A 16,764-nucleotide genomic window follows, 5' to 3' on the forward strand; every position below is an offset into this window, starting at 1 on the left:
ACCCAAAATATGACAAAACTCTAGGGTTTGGATTGGCAAACAGAGATGCTAGATACACAAGTTCTTCCTATATTTATTTACATTTATTTTCTATGCCTTTATGTTCGAAATATCTGATAAATTTAACAGGGCACAATGGTTGTTAAAAATGCAAATAATTAAGTATAGACTCTATATAACCCGCTCAAAACTTTGTCCTCTCCTCAGAAGTGATCAAACAATGAATGGTTTGTTGTTCTATTCAAGCCTTTTTCTTTCTTTCTCTTGCATGTCTATACATTATAGTTTGTTTTAACATAAATGGGACCATTACAGGTTATTCTGTGACTTATTATGTTTCTTAACCAATCTTGAATTTTTCTGTATCATGTGATTCAGATTTATCTCATCCTTAAAGTAATATTTTAGAATGAGGCAGTTCTACAGATAGTATATGGAAAGAACTCCAAGATTAGATTAAATGAAAAAGGAAGGGGAAGGACAGGGTGTATATGTGTGTGACACAATAATAAAAGAAAATATATGTAGAGGTTTTGTAACAGCATAAACCATTTCTGGGAGGATGCCCAAGAGACTTGCTAAGTTTTCTGGGGATGGGAGTGTGGAGAGGAGAAACTAGGAGTGGGAGAGGAAGAAAGCAATTTTAAAACAATTTTTAAAGAGTGAAACCTTTCATAAACACAGTAGAATTTATCAGGTGTCCTCCACCTAGATTAAGAAACAGAAAATCACTAGTACCTTTCACTCTTCACATTCCCTAGCCCAGAGCGACTTTCTTCCGGCTTTTTCTGTTAATCATGCCTTTGCTTTTATTTATGCTTTACCACTTATGTATGTATAACTAAATAATATTTATCTGGTTTAGATTTGCCTGATTTTGAAACTCATAGGCTCAAAAATCACAAATAAAATGAAATTCAATTTTGAGTAGGTAATACAATTTTATACTATGCATAGTATAAAATTCAAAAGATAACACAACATATAAAATGAAATCTATAAGGTTCAAAATCAGGCAACACTAACACTTATATATGGTAAAGATATCACACTGTACCAAAGAAAAAGTATTTTTGTCTTTTCCAGTTCTTTCCCCCATTTAAAAGTTGTATTTCTTTCCAAAGAAAATTTTGCACATATAAAAAACTGTAGATATAGATATATTCTCTTTGGTTTACATAAGCGGTCATCACAGTTTGGTATTATTCTGCACCTTGTTTTGTTTTAATGTAAGGATATCATGAAATCATTTTACATCAGTATCTATAGTTTGTTATTGTTTGGTTGCTAAATCATGTCCAGCTCTTTTTGGGACCCCATGGACTATAGCCCGCCAGGCTCCTCTGTCCATGAGATTTCCCAGGCAAAAATACTGAAGTTGGTTGTCATTTCCTTCTCCAGGGGATCTTCCCAACACAGGGATAGAACCCTCATCTCTTGCATTCTTAATCACTGAGCCAGGAAGCCCTATATACATAATATATATGTATGCATATATATATACATATATATATATATATATATAGCTACCTTGTTCTTTTTAATGATTTGATAGCATTTCCTTGGGCATACAAACTATACAAGAATTATTTAATCAGTTCCCCAACTTTCAGATCATTTTTAATCTTCTCCCAAATCTATTTTGCATAGGGCCACAATGCATCCCATCTTTGTGTTTGAGTCTGACTGTCCGATATATATCAGGAAGTAGTCATCCATTTCTAAGGCTTCCTGCTGTCACCAATCATCTGTACCTGAGAAGTTTATTTGTCAGATCTGGGCAGGTGGGACAATTTTATATCATGCTGGCATCCCCAGCGGCCTATGGTGCCATGCTCTTAGCAGGCACACAGAGTGGGTGGTTTAAGTGCTAACACTCCATTCATGTTGCACAGATGGCTCCTTCTAGAAAACCTTTGTAGATATCCCTGATCACCTCCCCTCAAGACAAATTCTGGATTGTACTCTAAGGTTGCACTGTCCAGTAAGGGAGATACTATATATAGGTATTTAAATTTAATTAAAATTAAATAAAATTCAGCATTTAGTTCCTTAATCCCACTATTCACATTTCATTCTGAAATTTGGGGAACTGATTAAATAATTCTTGGACAGTGCTCAACAGCCACATGTGGCTAGAGGCTCCTCTGTTAGCACAGACATAGAACATTTCCATCTTCGTGTTCTGTGGGACTGCCCTGCAGGAAAGACTAGACAGACAGAAGCCTCTGGGCTCTGGATTCCTACCAGCCCAGGATTCAAAACCCGTCTCTGCTATTTCGCAGCCCTAAATTGTGGGCAAGTGACTTGACCTCTTTTTGAGCCTCAGCTGTAAAAATGGGCAATTACAGACCCTCTCTCAGAGAACTTTGATGAGGATTTCAAGAGATAGCAAAATGTGAGAGCTTTTGCTCAAAGACAGAGTAAGCTCTCAAAAATCAGGAGCTATTATAATGATACATGAATATGACAGCTTCAGTTTCTAACAGTGTGAAAAATCCTAGATTCTGGGGGTTCCATCCAGTATCAGTCCTTCCTGACTTGTTTGGGAAGCTGGCAGCCCACTTCTTGCCCCGTCTGGAGGAAGAGGCTACAATCGGAGCTGATTTTTCCATCCTCGAAGTCTTTAGAGCACAGAGCTGCTCAATCAACCTTTGATGAATGAAGAAATGAATGGGGCCAACACAGCCAGGATCTGACTGGGCCTTTTGTAAGAATGAGCAAGAAGGTCCAAAAGTCATTATTATTTTGTTTCAAATACAACTGGCCTGGTCTTTTTTTTCCTGCAAGATAAAAACAAAACAAAACAAAAAACTGTCTCCTGGGGAATCACCTTATGCTTCCCTTCCCTCTCTCACCTACAGTCCACTCCTCTGGGACAATTAGCCAGGGAAGGAGCTCAAGGGTCTTGGCCCTTCCCCCTTTGGCCCAACATAACCTCCTCCCCCACTTTGAGCAAATGCCTGGAATTCTTTCAACAGGAGGACAAAGCCTTTCATCTGCCAATTACTGATAAAGGGAAAATGCAAATATTGCTAAGGAAGGTGATCCATCAAGGGCCCAACATTTATGGAGTGACCACTTAGGACCAGGCGGCAGGGTAGGCACTCTGGGGGCATCAAAGGGGAACAAACCCCTGGTTGGCCCATTCTTTTCTCTGGTCTGTGGTTTCCTGGCGGTTTGTAAAGGGACAGGATTAAATTAGGTGACTACCCAACCCCTTCCCACTCTGACAGACCAGAACTCCCCATCCAGGTGATATATGGACTTAACTGTTTTTACACTAAGGTGTCTGCCATCGGGTCTTCTCTTGACACCAGCTTTTGGGGATACCATGAGACCGACCACATGGAGAGACAGAAGGGTCTTGGGGAGGAAAGGAGAATTAAGACCAAGTGTTTTGCTTCACACTTTTGCTTTACTGCACTTAACTCATGACCTTCCAGCCCACTGCATGGTCAGGGAATATCCCCCTGGAGATGGAATGGCAAACCCACTCCAGTACTCTTGCCTGGAAAATCCCCATGGACGGAGGAGACTGGCAGGTTACAGGCTGTGGGGTCGAAAACAGTTGGACACGACTCAGCGACTTCACTTCACTTCTTCATTTCATTATGTGGGAGCAGTTAAGAGGGTCAGTATCCAAAAGTGGATGTGATGGCAGAGGCAGGCTCCAGTCTGAGCCTCAGCAATCCCATTTATAAGTTGTGTGACCTTGGGGGACTGGCTTTCCCTTTCTGAATCACACTTTCCTTATTTGCAAAACTATTTACCTTAAAGGGTTCTTGAGTGAAAGAAGCAAATAAAATAGTCCCTGGTTCTTGACACAGGCTAAAGGCAAAAACCTTCCCACCCCCATTAAGACAAGGTGGGCGATTTCAGTTTGGAAAAAATTTTGATGTTTGCCAGTTAAATGGACTTGGATTAAAACAAACTTCAACCAGTAGTCTTTGGAGGGTGGGCGGAAAAAGATACAAGATAGGAGAGGAAACTTCAAGGTGAGTGAGGGGGGAGCTGTCTCATAGGGTGACCAACACTGAGCTGATGGTTCACATCTGATCGCTGATGGAGAAGCCACTTCCTCTCCACTTATCTGTCTGATCATTGTGTTGACATGAGGAGGATATGAGGGTAGAGCAATCAACCAGATTCAAAACTTCTCTGAGCCTCAGTTTCCCATCTGCAAAACGATCTGCTCCAACTATCCCACAGGGTTCAGGAAAGAAGTAAAATTAAAAAAGGATGGGAAGTTCTTCTTTTTGCAAAGCCACCTATGAATAGGTATAAGGTTCCTTTCTTGTAGCCCTGGTGCCTCCTTATCTCATCACGATCTTTACCTTCAAGATCGGGCCTAGTTGGGCTGGAAGAATGTCAGGGCCAGTTTTTTCTCACAAAGTCGACCCGACTGTTGTACATGATGAACTTACAGGACAACACCTTTACCATTCTAGTTTTGGGAGGTGGGTATGTCGACAGGTAAGTATTCCCAGATCTAATGACACTCCATATATATATACAGAGGGTGCCCATACCTCCGCCAAGAAGCACTGTAGGATTAATCAAGGCGCACCCAAAGTTCCCCGGGCCCCATCCCAGCGCCTTGCACCTTTCCACCGACATTTCTCCTGTAACCCGCCAATAGGGGCTTACCCTTCGCATGTTTGCCAGCTGCGTTAGGAGGCGCCAGATCCGATTCTCTCGGTAGTTCACTCCTGAGCATCTATTTCCTCTTCTTGGAGAGCGCAGGGACCTTTAAAAAATGTCCAACTTCTCTTCTAGGGCTTCTCGCCTAGTAAAGGACTCCACAGACGCGGGCAGAATGAATGAATGAAAGGCAACGTCTTCCGGTCAGCTTGGGTCTGAAAAGGCTTTGGTCTGACTGTATTTCCTGTACCTGTGTGCATGTGGATCCTTTGAGTCCAGTAGTTTAAAAGTTATGTAGTCCGTACAGGTATGGAGCTGCGCTAATTTCTTCCTGAGCCCCCAAATGCTTCCTCCGTGTGGCGGATCCGCTTACGGCTCTAGAGAGGATTTCTCCCCCCACCCCCGCCACCCCCCCAAAAAAAGACATAGCAGAAAAGAAAAAAAAAATTATATATACACAAAATGCTTTGAATTTGGGTCAGCCACGTAGGTAACGAGGTGGGGTAAATGAAGGAAGAGGAAGAAGAGGGGTCGCCCATGGGGGCCGTGGGCGATGGGGGCAGGGATTAAGGTGGGAGGTCGTTTTCGGGGGTGCCAGGCCCCGGGGGCTTTCACTCCAGCAGGCTCGGCTTGCATTTCCGCGCCTCCCGCTGAGGCCAGCCGTGCAAATCTGCACCTCCCTCCCCACCCCCTCCCTCCTTCCCTTCCTCCCTGCCCCGCCATCTCCGGGATGCGCCCGCCGCCTGCAACTCAGCCCTTCCAAAAGTCAGCTCTGCACACAACTCCCGGGCGGCGGCGGCGCCTGCGTGCAGAGGCGCACTCGTGACCCAACAACAAAACAGCGATGCCAGGGCGCTAACGGCGCCCGGTGCCTCCCGGGCGCCCTCCCCGCCCCACACCTCCTCGGGCCGCCGCCCCCTCCCGCCCCCATCCCGGGCCGAGTGCCCCCTCCCTCTACTAGCCCGGCCGCGGGCTCCGAGCGCGATCGGCAACAATGTTTACGTTCCGGGGATTATGACGTCGACGCCTCCCCCCCCACAACTGCTGAAAATGGTTTCCTAGGACTTTGCAAACGGATCTGCTTAAGTGTTGGTGCAAAACTTTGTAGATCTCGGCTCTGGCTTGCTTTATTTATTTATTTTCTGGTTTGTTTTCTTTGGTCTTCCCTCCTTCCCCCCTCCGCCAAAATGCAGGGGGCAGGAGTGTTGACAATTAATTGGTGAACTCTCCTAAAAAAATGGAGGCAGAGAAAGACTCTGGAAGAAGATTGGTGTGTAGCTTTTTTTTTTTTTTTCCAAATCTGTATCTGGTTTATGATAGATCTATTTTTTTTTGGTCGTTGTTTCTTGCTGCCTTTTCTTTCCTTTTCTGTATTTTGCAAGAGGACCGGAAAAAAATATAATAAATTGCATGCAAAAGGAAGCAAGCAGCTTACTCCTCCAGTCCCTTGTGAGACTGAGTCTCAGACACTTACGTGGGGAGGTGGTAGCGGGGAAAGGCGTGAGGGGGGGGGCGCTCAGCGGGCTCGGGGTTCGCCCGGAATCTGGGGGGCTGCGGGGCCGGGCGCTCGGCGGTGGAGGGAGGAGGCAGGGGATGCGGGGAGTGGTGGGGGATTCTCCTAAAGAAGTGAGTGTGCGCGCGCGCTTGTGGGGAGATGAGGCAGCTGCTGGTGCGTTTTGGGGTCTCCGATGGGAGCTTTGTGGCGGGCCGTCTGCCTCTCCCCCTCCCAAGCCGCGAACCCCCCCCCCCCTTCTTCTCGCACTAGCGGTCGGGCGGCTGGGGCGGCTGGGGTCTCAGCCCTTCCATTTCAGCTTTCCAGCTTACCCGGTAGCTCGGGGGCGGCTCCAGGCTTAGAAATGCCGCCGGCCCCCGGTTCCGGCTTCCCGGCTCTGCCGCCGCGGCCGCCAGGGCTGCTGTTACCGCCGAGCCGGGCGCTGCGGCGGCTCCTCCCGGGGCCTACAAATGCCCCGCCAGCCCGTGTGCGGAGCCCCCCTCGCGGGTTACATAACCAGGCTCCCGGTCGAGTGGGCAAAACTCAACACTTCTCGGGGGTGGGGGGCTGGAAGCAAGGGAGAGTCCTCCAGAAATCCCTTCCACGGCCTCCAAAGATGTAGGAGGGGAGTGCCCTGTATAGGGCGCCGCCTGACCCTGGGGGGTGCGGGTCCCTCTCCTTATCCCGATTTTCAGCATCTTTGGCTTCTGCGCAAAGTTGCTCCGGTCCCAAAGGTGGGGTGCACGGGGGCGCGCGGCTCCTGCACCTGTTCGAGCTGGGCCCAGGGTGAGAGGCGACCCCCAGTTCCCCCAATAATGTCCCGGGCTCTCCGGTTTGGGTCCCCGCAGCGCCCGATTGACCGCCAAAGATACGACGAGAACGAGGACTTGTCGGACGTGGAGGAGATCGTCAGCGCCCGCGGCTTCAGCCTGGAGGAAAAGCTGCGCAGCCAGCTGTACCAGGGGGATTTCGTGCACGCCATGGAGGGCAAAGGTGAGGCGCCCCCTCCTCGGGCCGTCCTCCGCGGCGAGGCCCGAGCGCACGTGGGGAGGGAGCTGCCGGTGGCTGGGTTCGTATTTCGCGCCCGCGTCCCCCATTCCAGGGGATCCGGTGACGAAACGAGGCCGAGCACTGGGGGGGGTGGGGTGGGGTGGCGAGGGAGGAGGGCAGGCGGGAGACGGGGCCGGCCGTGGGCCTAGGCCCGGTCCGCGCCCACCACCAGCCCCAGGGTGGGCAGAGCCAGGGGCCCGGCGGACAGAGGGACCTGGGGACCGACGGGTGGACCTAGGGAGGGCGGGTGCGCCGCGTTCTACCCCTCCCGGAGCCGGCTCAGCTCCTTGCACTGCACGAAGTACGGCTGATGGGCTGCAGCGGGCCAGGGTCACCCCAGGGGCATTGGGTGAGGGCCCCCCAGGCCTGAAGCCTCCCTAACCCCGTGCCATTTCGGACCCTGCCAGTTGGGCTCTGGAGCTGGGGACGCCCCGGATCACTTACTGCACCTCCTCAGGCCTGGGGTCTACTGAACCCCATCACCTCGTGGGCTTTGCCAGACTGGAGCAGGGTGGGTGAGCCCGGAGTTGTTGGCTGGCCCCCAGTGAAGCCCAAGGCCTCTAGTCCTGCAGCCCTGATGCTTTGAAGTGGGGACTGCAGGTAAAAGGGTTATCCCCACTCCAGCTTCAGGCTTCCTCCTGGCAGTTGGAGGTGAGGACTTGGGGCACCCCCCTGGGAAACAGGGTCTCTTCCCAAGTCTGAGGCCTTGAGAGCTCTGTCCCTCTTGTGAGCCCTGCCAGTTTAGAGAAGTTGGAGAAGCCTGGGGGCGTTGGCGATGTCACCCCAACCTGAGACCTTCGGGACCTGATTTTCAGCCTGACCCTGATACTCGCAAGGTGTCTGGGGGGTGTCTTCCAGACCATTAAGTGATGCTCTGACTTGGGTCTAAGGCCTGCAAGGCCCCTGGTTGGGCCAATGGGATTGGGGTTTTGGATTTGTTTCTGCCTACTTGTCTCTCTGTGTCCTTCTGGGATTTAAGTTCATTTTTGCCTCTCAGTTATTTGGGTTTCCCTTTATATTACTGTTTCTATTTTGTTGATCCCCCATTCCCCTTGGAAAACCCTCCAATCCCTCAGTGAGCTGATTAACAGGGGAAGAGCCTCCCCCACCTCCAGGTTCTGGTTGAGTGACTAGGGCTGTGGGGTTAGCCCCTAGGAGAGACAGGGCCTGGCTTTGCATTTTTGAAGTTTCTCTTTTGTGTCCTTTGCTTCCTGGAGTGCAGGGGTTCGGTGGTAGGGGGTAGTTGTAGGGGAAAGGAGGAAGAAATTTCTTCTAGCCTGCCAGGTCTTAAAGAGCATTGCACGCAGAGGCCGGATAGTACAGGGGCCTAGTCCCAACTATATTTAAATTTCCTTAGCACAAATGGGATTTTAATTCCTCTCCTTCCCCATTTTTCTTGAGTCGTTTGGCGCATTGTAGGAGAAAACAGTATGCAACTCTTCCTGGTCATTGGTGAGGAATTCTCTGCCCAGGATCTCATGTTTTCTCAGGCTCATTTGAGGAAGTTGAAGCTGACCCTGGGGCTGGACTTTGGGTGTGTGTGTACTGGGGAGGAAGGTAGTAGTGGGGGGAGGTTTCCAGTAAGGGAGATTCCTTAAATCTACTGTCTAGGCTCCTTTCAAAGAAGAGGACTCTAGGGTTGTTGGTTGTTAATTCAGATCTTGCCCCAAAATTCGAGGGAGGAGCTGAGAAACAGAAGGAGCCCTTAGCCTGGATTCAAAATAGAAGCTTCTTAAACTTCTCTGCCTTTAAATCCTTAGGAATCCCCATTCACTAGGAGCCCCTGGGGATCTGAGCTGCTAAGGTCAGGGCTTTCCCCAGCTCTGGTTTTGTTCTCTCTCCTCTGAGCAGAGTTGCCTTGGCCTCCCTGCCCCTGCAACCCCCCAAGCTGCCCTAGTGAACTGTTTCTCTGGGGCAGGGGTTTCAGTGCCCTGAGATCTCATCTGTCTCCCTTCTGACCGGCCAGGGCGGGCTTGTGTCTTAGTGAATTGCTTTAGTTACCTGAGGGCTTGGGGGTGTGTGAGTATTTGTCTTCGCCTCCCTCATCTCCATATTTAGGAATAAGGTTGAACTCCCCTACTTTTGGAACTCAAGAGGATGGAAACTAAGGCTTCCTTCATTCTCCCGGGCATTCCATAAGGATGTTGGGGTCTCCGCTAGACAAGCATCCATCAGACAGAAAACTAAGTGGTGAATTTTCTTTGGGCCTCACTATGTCCCCTTCATACAGCCTTCACCTGGGCAGCATCCTTCTGGGTTATCCAGCTGAAGCAAGTGTTGCGATGGCTGCAACAGAATTTTACTATTAAGACAACAAAGCTGTGCCCAGTTCCCTAGTTATTTTGGCACCAAATACACAGTTTCCAGGGAAACCGGCTTTTCCCCCCTCCCCTTCACTACGCAGGATATTACAATAAGATCTTCCCTGATGCTCAGCTACAATGAGAACCCTCCTCCCAGCCTCCTCTATGGGGCTTCAGATCCTCCCAGGTGGCATTCTTCAGTTCTGCAGTTCCTTTACTTTCTGAGCTCAGCCTGGGATGCGTTTTCTCCATCCATCCCTCTTTCGCAGTGAGAGCTGGGGCTCTTTCTGTGTGGGGCTCTTTCCTGAGTTTCCTTCCCCAACCCTCGCCGCCCTTGGGCTTTCATTGACAAGTTCTGACCCGTGGGGCATGCAGGGAATGACTGAGTAGGCAGAGGAGCCAAGAGTTGGCATAGCTTCTCTTGGGCTTTGCCTCATCCATTTCCTTGTCATTTTCTAGGGATCTCTTGCTCTTTGAGCTGGTGCCTGCATCTCATATAACCCCTGCCCCTTCCTCCATCAATGTTCTTCCCCTGACCGATGGATCATGGTTCATTTCCTCCTTCGTGACTTAACCAACCTGATTTAATTCTCATCTCCAAACAGATTTCAACTATGAGTATGTGCAGAGAGAAGCTCTCAGAGTTCCCCTGGTATTTCGAGAAAAGGATGGCCTGGGAATTAAGTAAGTTGCTGAAATGAATTGCTTCTTCCCCTGTCTCCTTCCCTCACACAGTTTATAGGTTGGGATGGATTTCTTCCACTCTTTCCCCTACCTTTCGTCACTGAGCAGGATTTTTCTCTGTTATTTGGGGATTGCACTTCCTTGTTCAAGGCCTGAAAGAGGAGGCAAAAAATCTCCAACGATGGGTCTGGATTCTCAGAGAATTTGGATGGAGAGGTCACAGGGTACTTCAACCGTGTGGACTTTCCCTTCTGATCCATCCCACTTATACGCAGTGACTTCCTAAAGGGAAACTGAGGCAGTGCCTAAGCTGCAAAGGGATTAGCCAGCCTTTGGGCAGAGGCAGAATGCCTATATGCCTGTTTCTACTCAGACCTCCCACTGTATGGGAAACTGGTCCTTTTCTTTGGAGGGCATGTTCCTTTTTTTTTTTTGGCCCTGCCTCTTGGCATGCAGGTTCTTAGTTCCCCGAGCAGGGATCAAACCTGTGCCCTCTGCAGTGGGAGTGTGGTATCTTAGCCACTGGACCGCTGGGGAAGTCCTTGGAGGGGATGTCAGGACACTAGGTCCTGTCTCCTCTTTCTGCTGGTGCCCTAGCACCTGCCTCCCCACAGTGGCTTGTTTGGTTTACATTCTCTTTGGAGATCTGTCAGAGCTCCAGATCGGGGAGAGATCCCGGAGGAAGCCTGGAAGAACAGGTTTCTGCCCTTGGGGCAGGGGTTGGAGGAGGTTGAGGGTGTCCTCGTCACAGCCTGCCTCCTTCCACAAGCATCTACGGCCAGATTTGCTCAAGAGTCTCATTCCTATGAATAGAAATGAAACCTTTGGCATCACTGTCAATTAATAGTGAACATCATCACTGCCACAGTAGCCAGGGTCACCAAATCCTTGCAATCGGTGTGATGTGGTTTTTTTCCCCCCTCGAAACTTAAAGAGGTTCCTCCCACCCTCCATACAACACCTTATGGAAAGTATTTTCTAAAAGCGGAGCCACGGAGAGAGCTAGCCACTCTAAAAGAAAGCAGAGGTTTGAATGCCCAACTCTGGTGCTTACCTTGACAGCACACTTCAGTCTTCCTGGGAAAAGTGGGTGGGGGGACAGTGAGTTCCATCCTCTTCTCTGTAGCAGTGTTGAGTTTGGGTGTCGGGGAGAGTGGGGTTTGATTTGCCTGTTGAGTTGAGAAAACTGCTCACTAGTTCCGGGGTGACCCTCCAGGCACCAACTCGTCACTACCCTTTTGCTGAGTTATCTCATTGTGGATTTTCAGCCTGAGAACCAGGGAACTCTCTTAGAAAAATGGCCTCCCCTGTCCCCATTGTGAGATCTAACCCTATTGTTTCTGGCTTCCCACCAAATGTCTGCGTTCCTCTTTTTCCAGGATGCCTGACCCTGATTTCACAGTCCGAGATGTCAAACTCCTAGTGGGTAAGTTGTGTGCATGGTGGAGGTGCTGCAGTTGGGGATGGGGGGCCCGGGGAGCAAGGCCTGTACCACCTGCCCATTTGGATATTTAACTGCCTCTGAAAAGAAAGTCCTCATGGGAGGAGGCAGGAGCAGGTGTGAACTGTAACCGTCTCCCTCTGGAGAACAGGTTGGATTGCAGAGCCGTAAGAAGCTGTATTAGAGGGTGTTTGCCAGTGCAGTTTTATGAGGCCGATTTGGACCCCAGCCTCCAGCTTGAGTGTCAGCAAGGCAATCTTAGATGTCTTCTGGTGTTTGTTTGTGGGTTGCTGGGTAAACATTGGGTGCTACGTGACCCCTGCAAGACTTTGAGAACTTCCAAGGGGGAGGGATTACTGTTCCCTACTTCCTCTGGGTTCCAGACAGGTCTAGGGCGGGGCTTGGCCCTGGGCACCTGTAGAGCTTGGCTGATCACTGAGTGTCCTAGACTCTTGACCAGGTAGTGGGCGGCCTTTCACATTTTACAGGAAGTAGTTCGATACATCAATTCTTTCCAGAAGTGTTTCTCAAGTAACTCGTACATAGCAGGCGAATTCAGAGCTATGAATAGGACAGACAAGAGCCCTGCCCTCTTGGTTGGAGTGACAGTCAAAGAAGAAGTAAACCATTTTTAAAATTTTATATCTTTTCAGAAGGTGATGGGGCTATGTAAAAATAAAGCAGCATTAATGGGATGGAGGTTGTTGGAGCTATGTTTACTTTAGATGGAGGTAGTCAGGGAGGGCCTCTGGGTGGAGGCGATGAAGACATTTGGACAGAGACCTGACTGATGAGAAACTAACTGTGGGAAAGAACATTCTAGATGGAGGGATAAACAAGGGCAGAGGGTGGGGGAAGAATGGGAGGGGTGAGGAGAGGTGGGAGAGGTCTCAGGGCCAGGCTCACAGTGGGCCCTCTAGGCCCTGGTGGGGAATCTGGGTTTGTCTCCTGGTATAATGGGGAGGCCCTTGGGGGATTTTAAAGTGTGATGAGGGGGTAGCTTTGTGATCTGATTATTTTCTTGGGAGGGGGAATTAAAAACATTTTTTAAATTGAGAGATTTCATATACCATAAAGTTCACCATTTAACCACTTTAAAGCATGCGATTCAGTGGTTCTCTTGTTTTTTTTTTTTGGCTGCATCCCAGGGCTTGTGGGATCTTAGTTCCCTGACCAGGGATTGAACCCTGGCTGCGGCAATGAAAGCGCCAAGTCCTAACTGCTGGACAGCCAGGGATTTCCACAGTGGTTCTTCATATATTTACAGTGTTATGCAATCGTTACCCACTAATTTCAGAACATTTTCATCACCCTCAAAGTAAACTCTGTACCTCCCAATTCCCCTTTCCCTCCATCCCCTGACAACCACTAATCCACTTTTTTGCCTCTGTGGGTTTGTCTATTCTGGACATTTCGTATAAGTGGAATCGTAATATGTGGTCCTTTGTATGTGGCTTCTTTCGTTTGGCCTCGTGCTTTTGAGGTTCATCGTGTAGCAACATGTCTCAGTACTATGCTGCTTTTTATGGATGAATAGCATCCCATTATATGAATAGACCACATTTTGTTTACCCATAAGTCAGTTGATAGACATTTTGGTTGTTTCTGCTTCTTGGCTTTTGTGAATAATGATACTATGACTATTCATGTACAAGTGTTAGTGTGAACAGACATTTTCACTTCTTCGGGGTAGATCCGTAGGAGGGGAATTGTTGGGTCATGAGGTAACTACATTTAATCTCTGGAGGAACTGCCAGACTGTTTTCTAAAGTAGCTGCACCCTCTTTTTTTTTTTTCCAGCTGTGCCATTTTAAATTCCCATTAGCAACATACAAGGGTTCTAATTTCTTTGCCTTCCTTGCTCACACTTGTTATTGTCTGTCTTTTTTATGCTAGCCATCCTGGTGAGTGTGAAGTGATGTAATCTAAATTCTATCAAAGCTGACTCTGGTGGCCGTGTGGAGGATGCAGGCAGCTGACCAGGGGCTGTGCAGATGACCCAGCATAAGTTATTGACCCAGAGGTGTGTTAATGCAGGAAAGACTAGGACTTCTCTGGTGGTCCATTGGCTAAGAATCTGCCTTCCACTGAAGGCGCAGGCTCAATCCCTGATCAGGAAACATGCCTGCAGCCAAAAAAAAAAAGAGAGGACCAGTTGGCCATAAGGAGATAGAGCTGTTGACAGAAGGATCTCAGTTAATTGATGAGGGTTTGCTCAGGAGAGATTTTTTTTTTTAAGCTGGATTCTAGAAACACTGAAGGAAGTGGATGTCAGAGCGGAAGGAGGCAACCTTCCAGGAGTGAGCAGAAGATGGGGCGATGGACCCCATGAATTGAGTCTTAGCATAGGTCACTCTTGCTGATGCCTCTGCCCAGCCCCAACTTTTGTTGTTGGGGCTCAGCTCTGCTTTTTCACTGAGTCATTTGGGGCAAGCTACTTCACCTGCTTAAGCCTCACTTTCCTCAGCTGTGAAATGGACCTGATAGCAGAATCTGCATCAAATAAGGATCCTATAAGAAAATGAATGAATGCTTGGCTGATTGACTGGGGTGAGGGTGAGGGGGTCTCAATAAATGGTCCCTATTATTGTTCTAATGGAAGGATGTGGATCTGATGAGATTATCTTTACAGACAAGGATTAAAACCAGATTCTCAAATCTGGGGTTCAGGCATCAACATTACAGTTTGAGTAATATTGCTGTTTGCCCTTTTGAAAAATTTCCAAGCCCTCCGTGAAAGTGCAAGTCGCTCAGTTGTGTCTGACTCTTTGCGACCCCATGGACTATAGAGTCCATGGAATTCTCCAGGCCAGAATACTGGAGTGGGTAGCCTTTCCCTTCTCCAGGGGATCTTCCCAACCCAGGGATCGAACCCAGGTTTCCCACATTGCAGGCAGATTCTTTATTGTCTGAGCCACCAGGGAAGCCCAAGAATACTGGTGTGGGTAGCCCATCCCTTTTCCAGGGGAATCTTCCCCACCCAGAAATCAAACTGGGGTCTCCTGCATTGCAGGTGGATTCTTTACCAACTGAGCTATGTGGGAAGCCCTCTGTAGCTTTGTTATTAGTTCTGGTTGTATGTAGGCTGCCTCTTCTTTCTTTGAGCCTCATTCTTCTCATCATGAGAGCAGGATTCAATTTCCTTTCCAGCTCTTGAGAAGCTTAGGATGCCAAAGAAAGTGGGAATTGTGGGACCTCCTTGGTCGTCCAGTGGTTGAGATTCCACGGTCTCGGTGCTGGAGGCATGAGTTCAATCCCTGATCAGGAACTAAGATCCTGCATGCTGCACAATGTAGCCAGAAAAAGGAGGGTGGGGAAGGGGGGAATACCTGCAGCCCATGTCTCTGGTGATGATTGAATGGATTGGAGAATATGAAGGTGCTTTGTAGAAGTCCAGAAGCTCTGATACTGTGAGGGATGCCTGTGATGGCAGTTGGCAGGGGGTATGATAATGCCCATTTTAGTCTCTGGGAGTGCACACAGGCTTCTGGAGAGTGGCGATGGGAAACATTTGTCACAGTGACATAAGTGACAAATGTAATTCAATCTGCCCTAAGCAAAACAGAATTCAGTGGTTTACATAATAAGTTCAGGATGTGACCTTAGGCATAGCTAGATCTAGATGCTCTAAGAAGATCTCAAGAACTCGGTTCTTATTTTTTCGTTTCTGCTTCCCTTTTTTTTGTTTCCTCTTTCTGCTTCATTCTCTAGCAAGTTTCTCCCCATGTGGCAAGAAAAATGGGGAGCACAGCCCCACGCCCAGAGCTGCTGGTGGGGTCCACCCAAGCAGAACCATGTGAACTGAGAGGGGAAGGAGTAACTTCCCAGGGTTGCTGGTGACATGACCAGGCCCCTAGCACAAATGGAAGGTTTTTGTTTGTTTGTTTGTTTTTGGTTGTGTTGCTTGCGGGATATTAGTCGCCCAACCAGAGATTGAACCCTGGTCCTCTACAGTGAGAGCGTGGAGTCCTAACCACTAGACCGCCAGGGAATTCCCACAACTGGGAGTTCTGCTATGGAGGGCAGAGTATATCGACGGCTGGATCATCCCTTTTGAGTTACTGGGCTATCTCAGCCTATCTTCCAGTCACTTGCCCCCTCCCCAGGCCCTGTCTCTTGGGAGAAGCGGGTTGGTGCATGACCAGCTCTCAGTTCACAACTTGGGGCTCCAGACTCTTCTCTATCTCCTGAGATTGGGCTTTTTTCCCCCTCTGCCCTGTTTATCTGCCCACTGGGAAGACAGACACCTAGCCTCTGTTTACAGTTCCTTACCTCTAAAGAACAGAAATAAAAAGTGGCACTTTTCATTTCTTTGGTAATGTATGCTTAAAATAGAAGTTTTTATTGAAGTCTAATACACATACAGAGAAGTCCACAGTAGTTTAAATGTGTGTGACGTTAATAATTGAACCTGCCTGCCTGAGACGTCGTTTCAGTCGTGTCTGACTCTGTGTGACCCTGTGGACTGTAGCCCACCAGGTTCCTCTGTCCATGGGATTCTCCAGGCAAGAGTAGGTTGCTGTGCCCTCCTCCAGGGGATCTTCCTGACCCAGGGATCGAACTCGCATCTCTTATGTCTCCTGCATTGACAGGTGGGTTCTTTACCACTAGTGCCATGCAACCCCTGGGATCAACCCCTCTTGAATTCCTGTCCAGGCTTTCCCTCCGCTGTTTTCCTGACTTCTAATAGTGTAGATGAATTTTGCCTGTTTTCATACTTTATGTTAGTGAAGTCATACAGGGTGTCTGTGCTCTTGATTTTGGCTTCCTTCATTCAACTTTGTGTTTACAGGATTCACCCAATGTGTTGTGTGCAGTTGTAGATGGCTTATTTTCATTGCTGTATGGTTTTCCATTTATGTGATTATTTCCCAGTTGATTTATTCATTCTGTTAGTGGGCATTTGCGTGACTGCCAGTGTAAGGCTGTGTGCATGGTGCTGCCATGAACATTCTAGGCATGATTGGTGAACAAATGGGTACATTTCCGTTGGGCATATACTTAAGAGCAGAATTGCTTGGGTCAGAGAGTTAGCATGTATGTTCGGTTTTAGTAAATATTGTCCAATAGTTATCTAGAGGGATTATTCTGGTTCTGCTGGCTCCATAAGCTCACCAAGAGTTGGCGTGTTCATCGTTTTCATTGTGGTC

General features: G+C 48.6%; 2 protein-coding genes across 8 annotated transcripts in view; one reads left to right on the forward strand and one right to left on the reverse strand.

The window, feature by feature from the left end:
* Positions 1 to 5,146, reverse strand: part of LOC133228823 (calcium release-activated calcium channel protein 1) — a 39,800-nt gene extending 34,654 nt beyond the window's left edge. The window contains exon 1 of the mRNA XM_061384775.1: positions 4,651 to 5,146. The gene's annotated coding sequence lies outside the window, so the exon portion shown is untranslated. The remainder of the gene's footprint in view (positions 1 to 4,650) is intronic.
* KDM2B (lysine demethylase 2B) overlaps positions 5,146 to 16,764 on the forward strand; it is a 119,111-nt gene continuing 107,492 nt past the window's right edge. For 2 of the 7 annotated variants that reach the window (XM_061384757.1, XM_061384760.1), the window contains exons 1-4: positions 5,444 to 5,914; positions 6,985 to 7,129; positions 10,095 to 10,173; positions 11,553 to 11,599. In XM_061384757.1, coding sequence (XP_061240741.1) covers positions 5,882 to 5,914; positions 6,985 to 7,129; positions 10,095 to 10,173; positions 11,553 to 11,599 — 304 coding nt within the window. In that variant the 5' untranslated portion in view covers positions 5,444 to 5,881. Of the gene's footprint in view, positions 5,915 to 6,283; positions 6,314 to 6,363; positions 7,130 to 10,094; positions 10,174 to 11,552; positions 11,600 to 16,764 lie in introns of those variants that run through there. The other 5 variants (XM_061384758.1, XM_061384761.1, XM_061384759.1 and 2 more) reach the window with 4 other exon arrangements.

Source organism: Bos javanicus, chromosome 17 (genome assembly GCF_032452875.1).
Source record: "Bos javanicus breed banteng chromosome 17, ARS-OSU_banteng_1.0, whole genome shotgun sequence".
Lineage (NCBI taxonomy): Eukaryota > Metazoa > Chordata > Mammalia > Artiodactyla > Bovidae > Bos > Bos javanicus.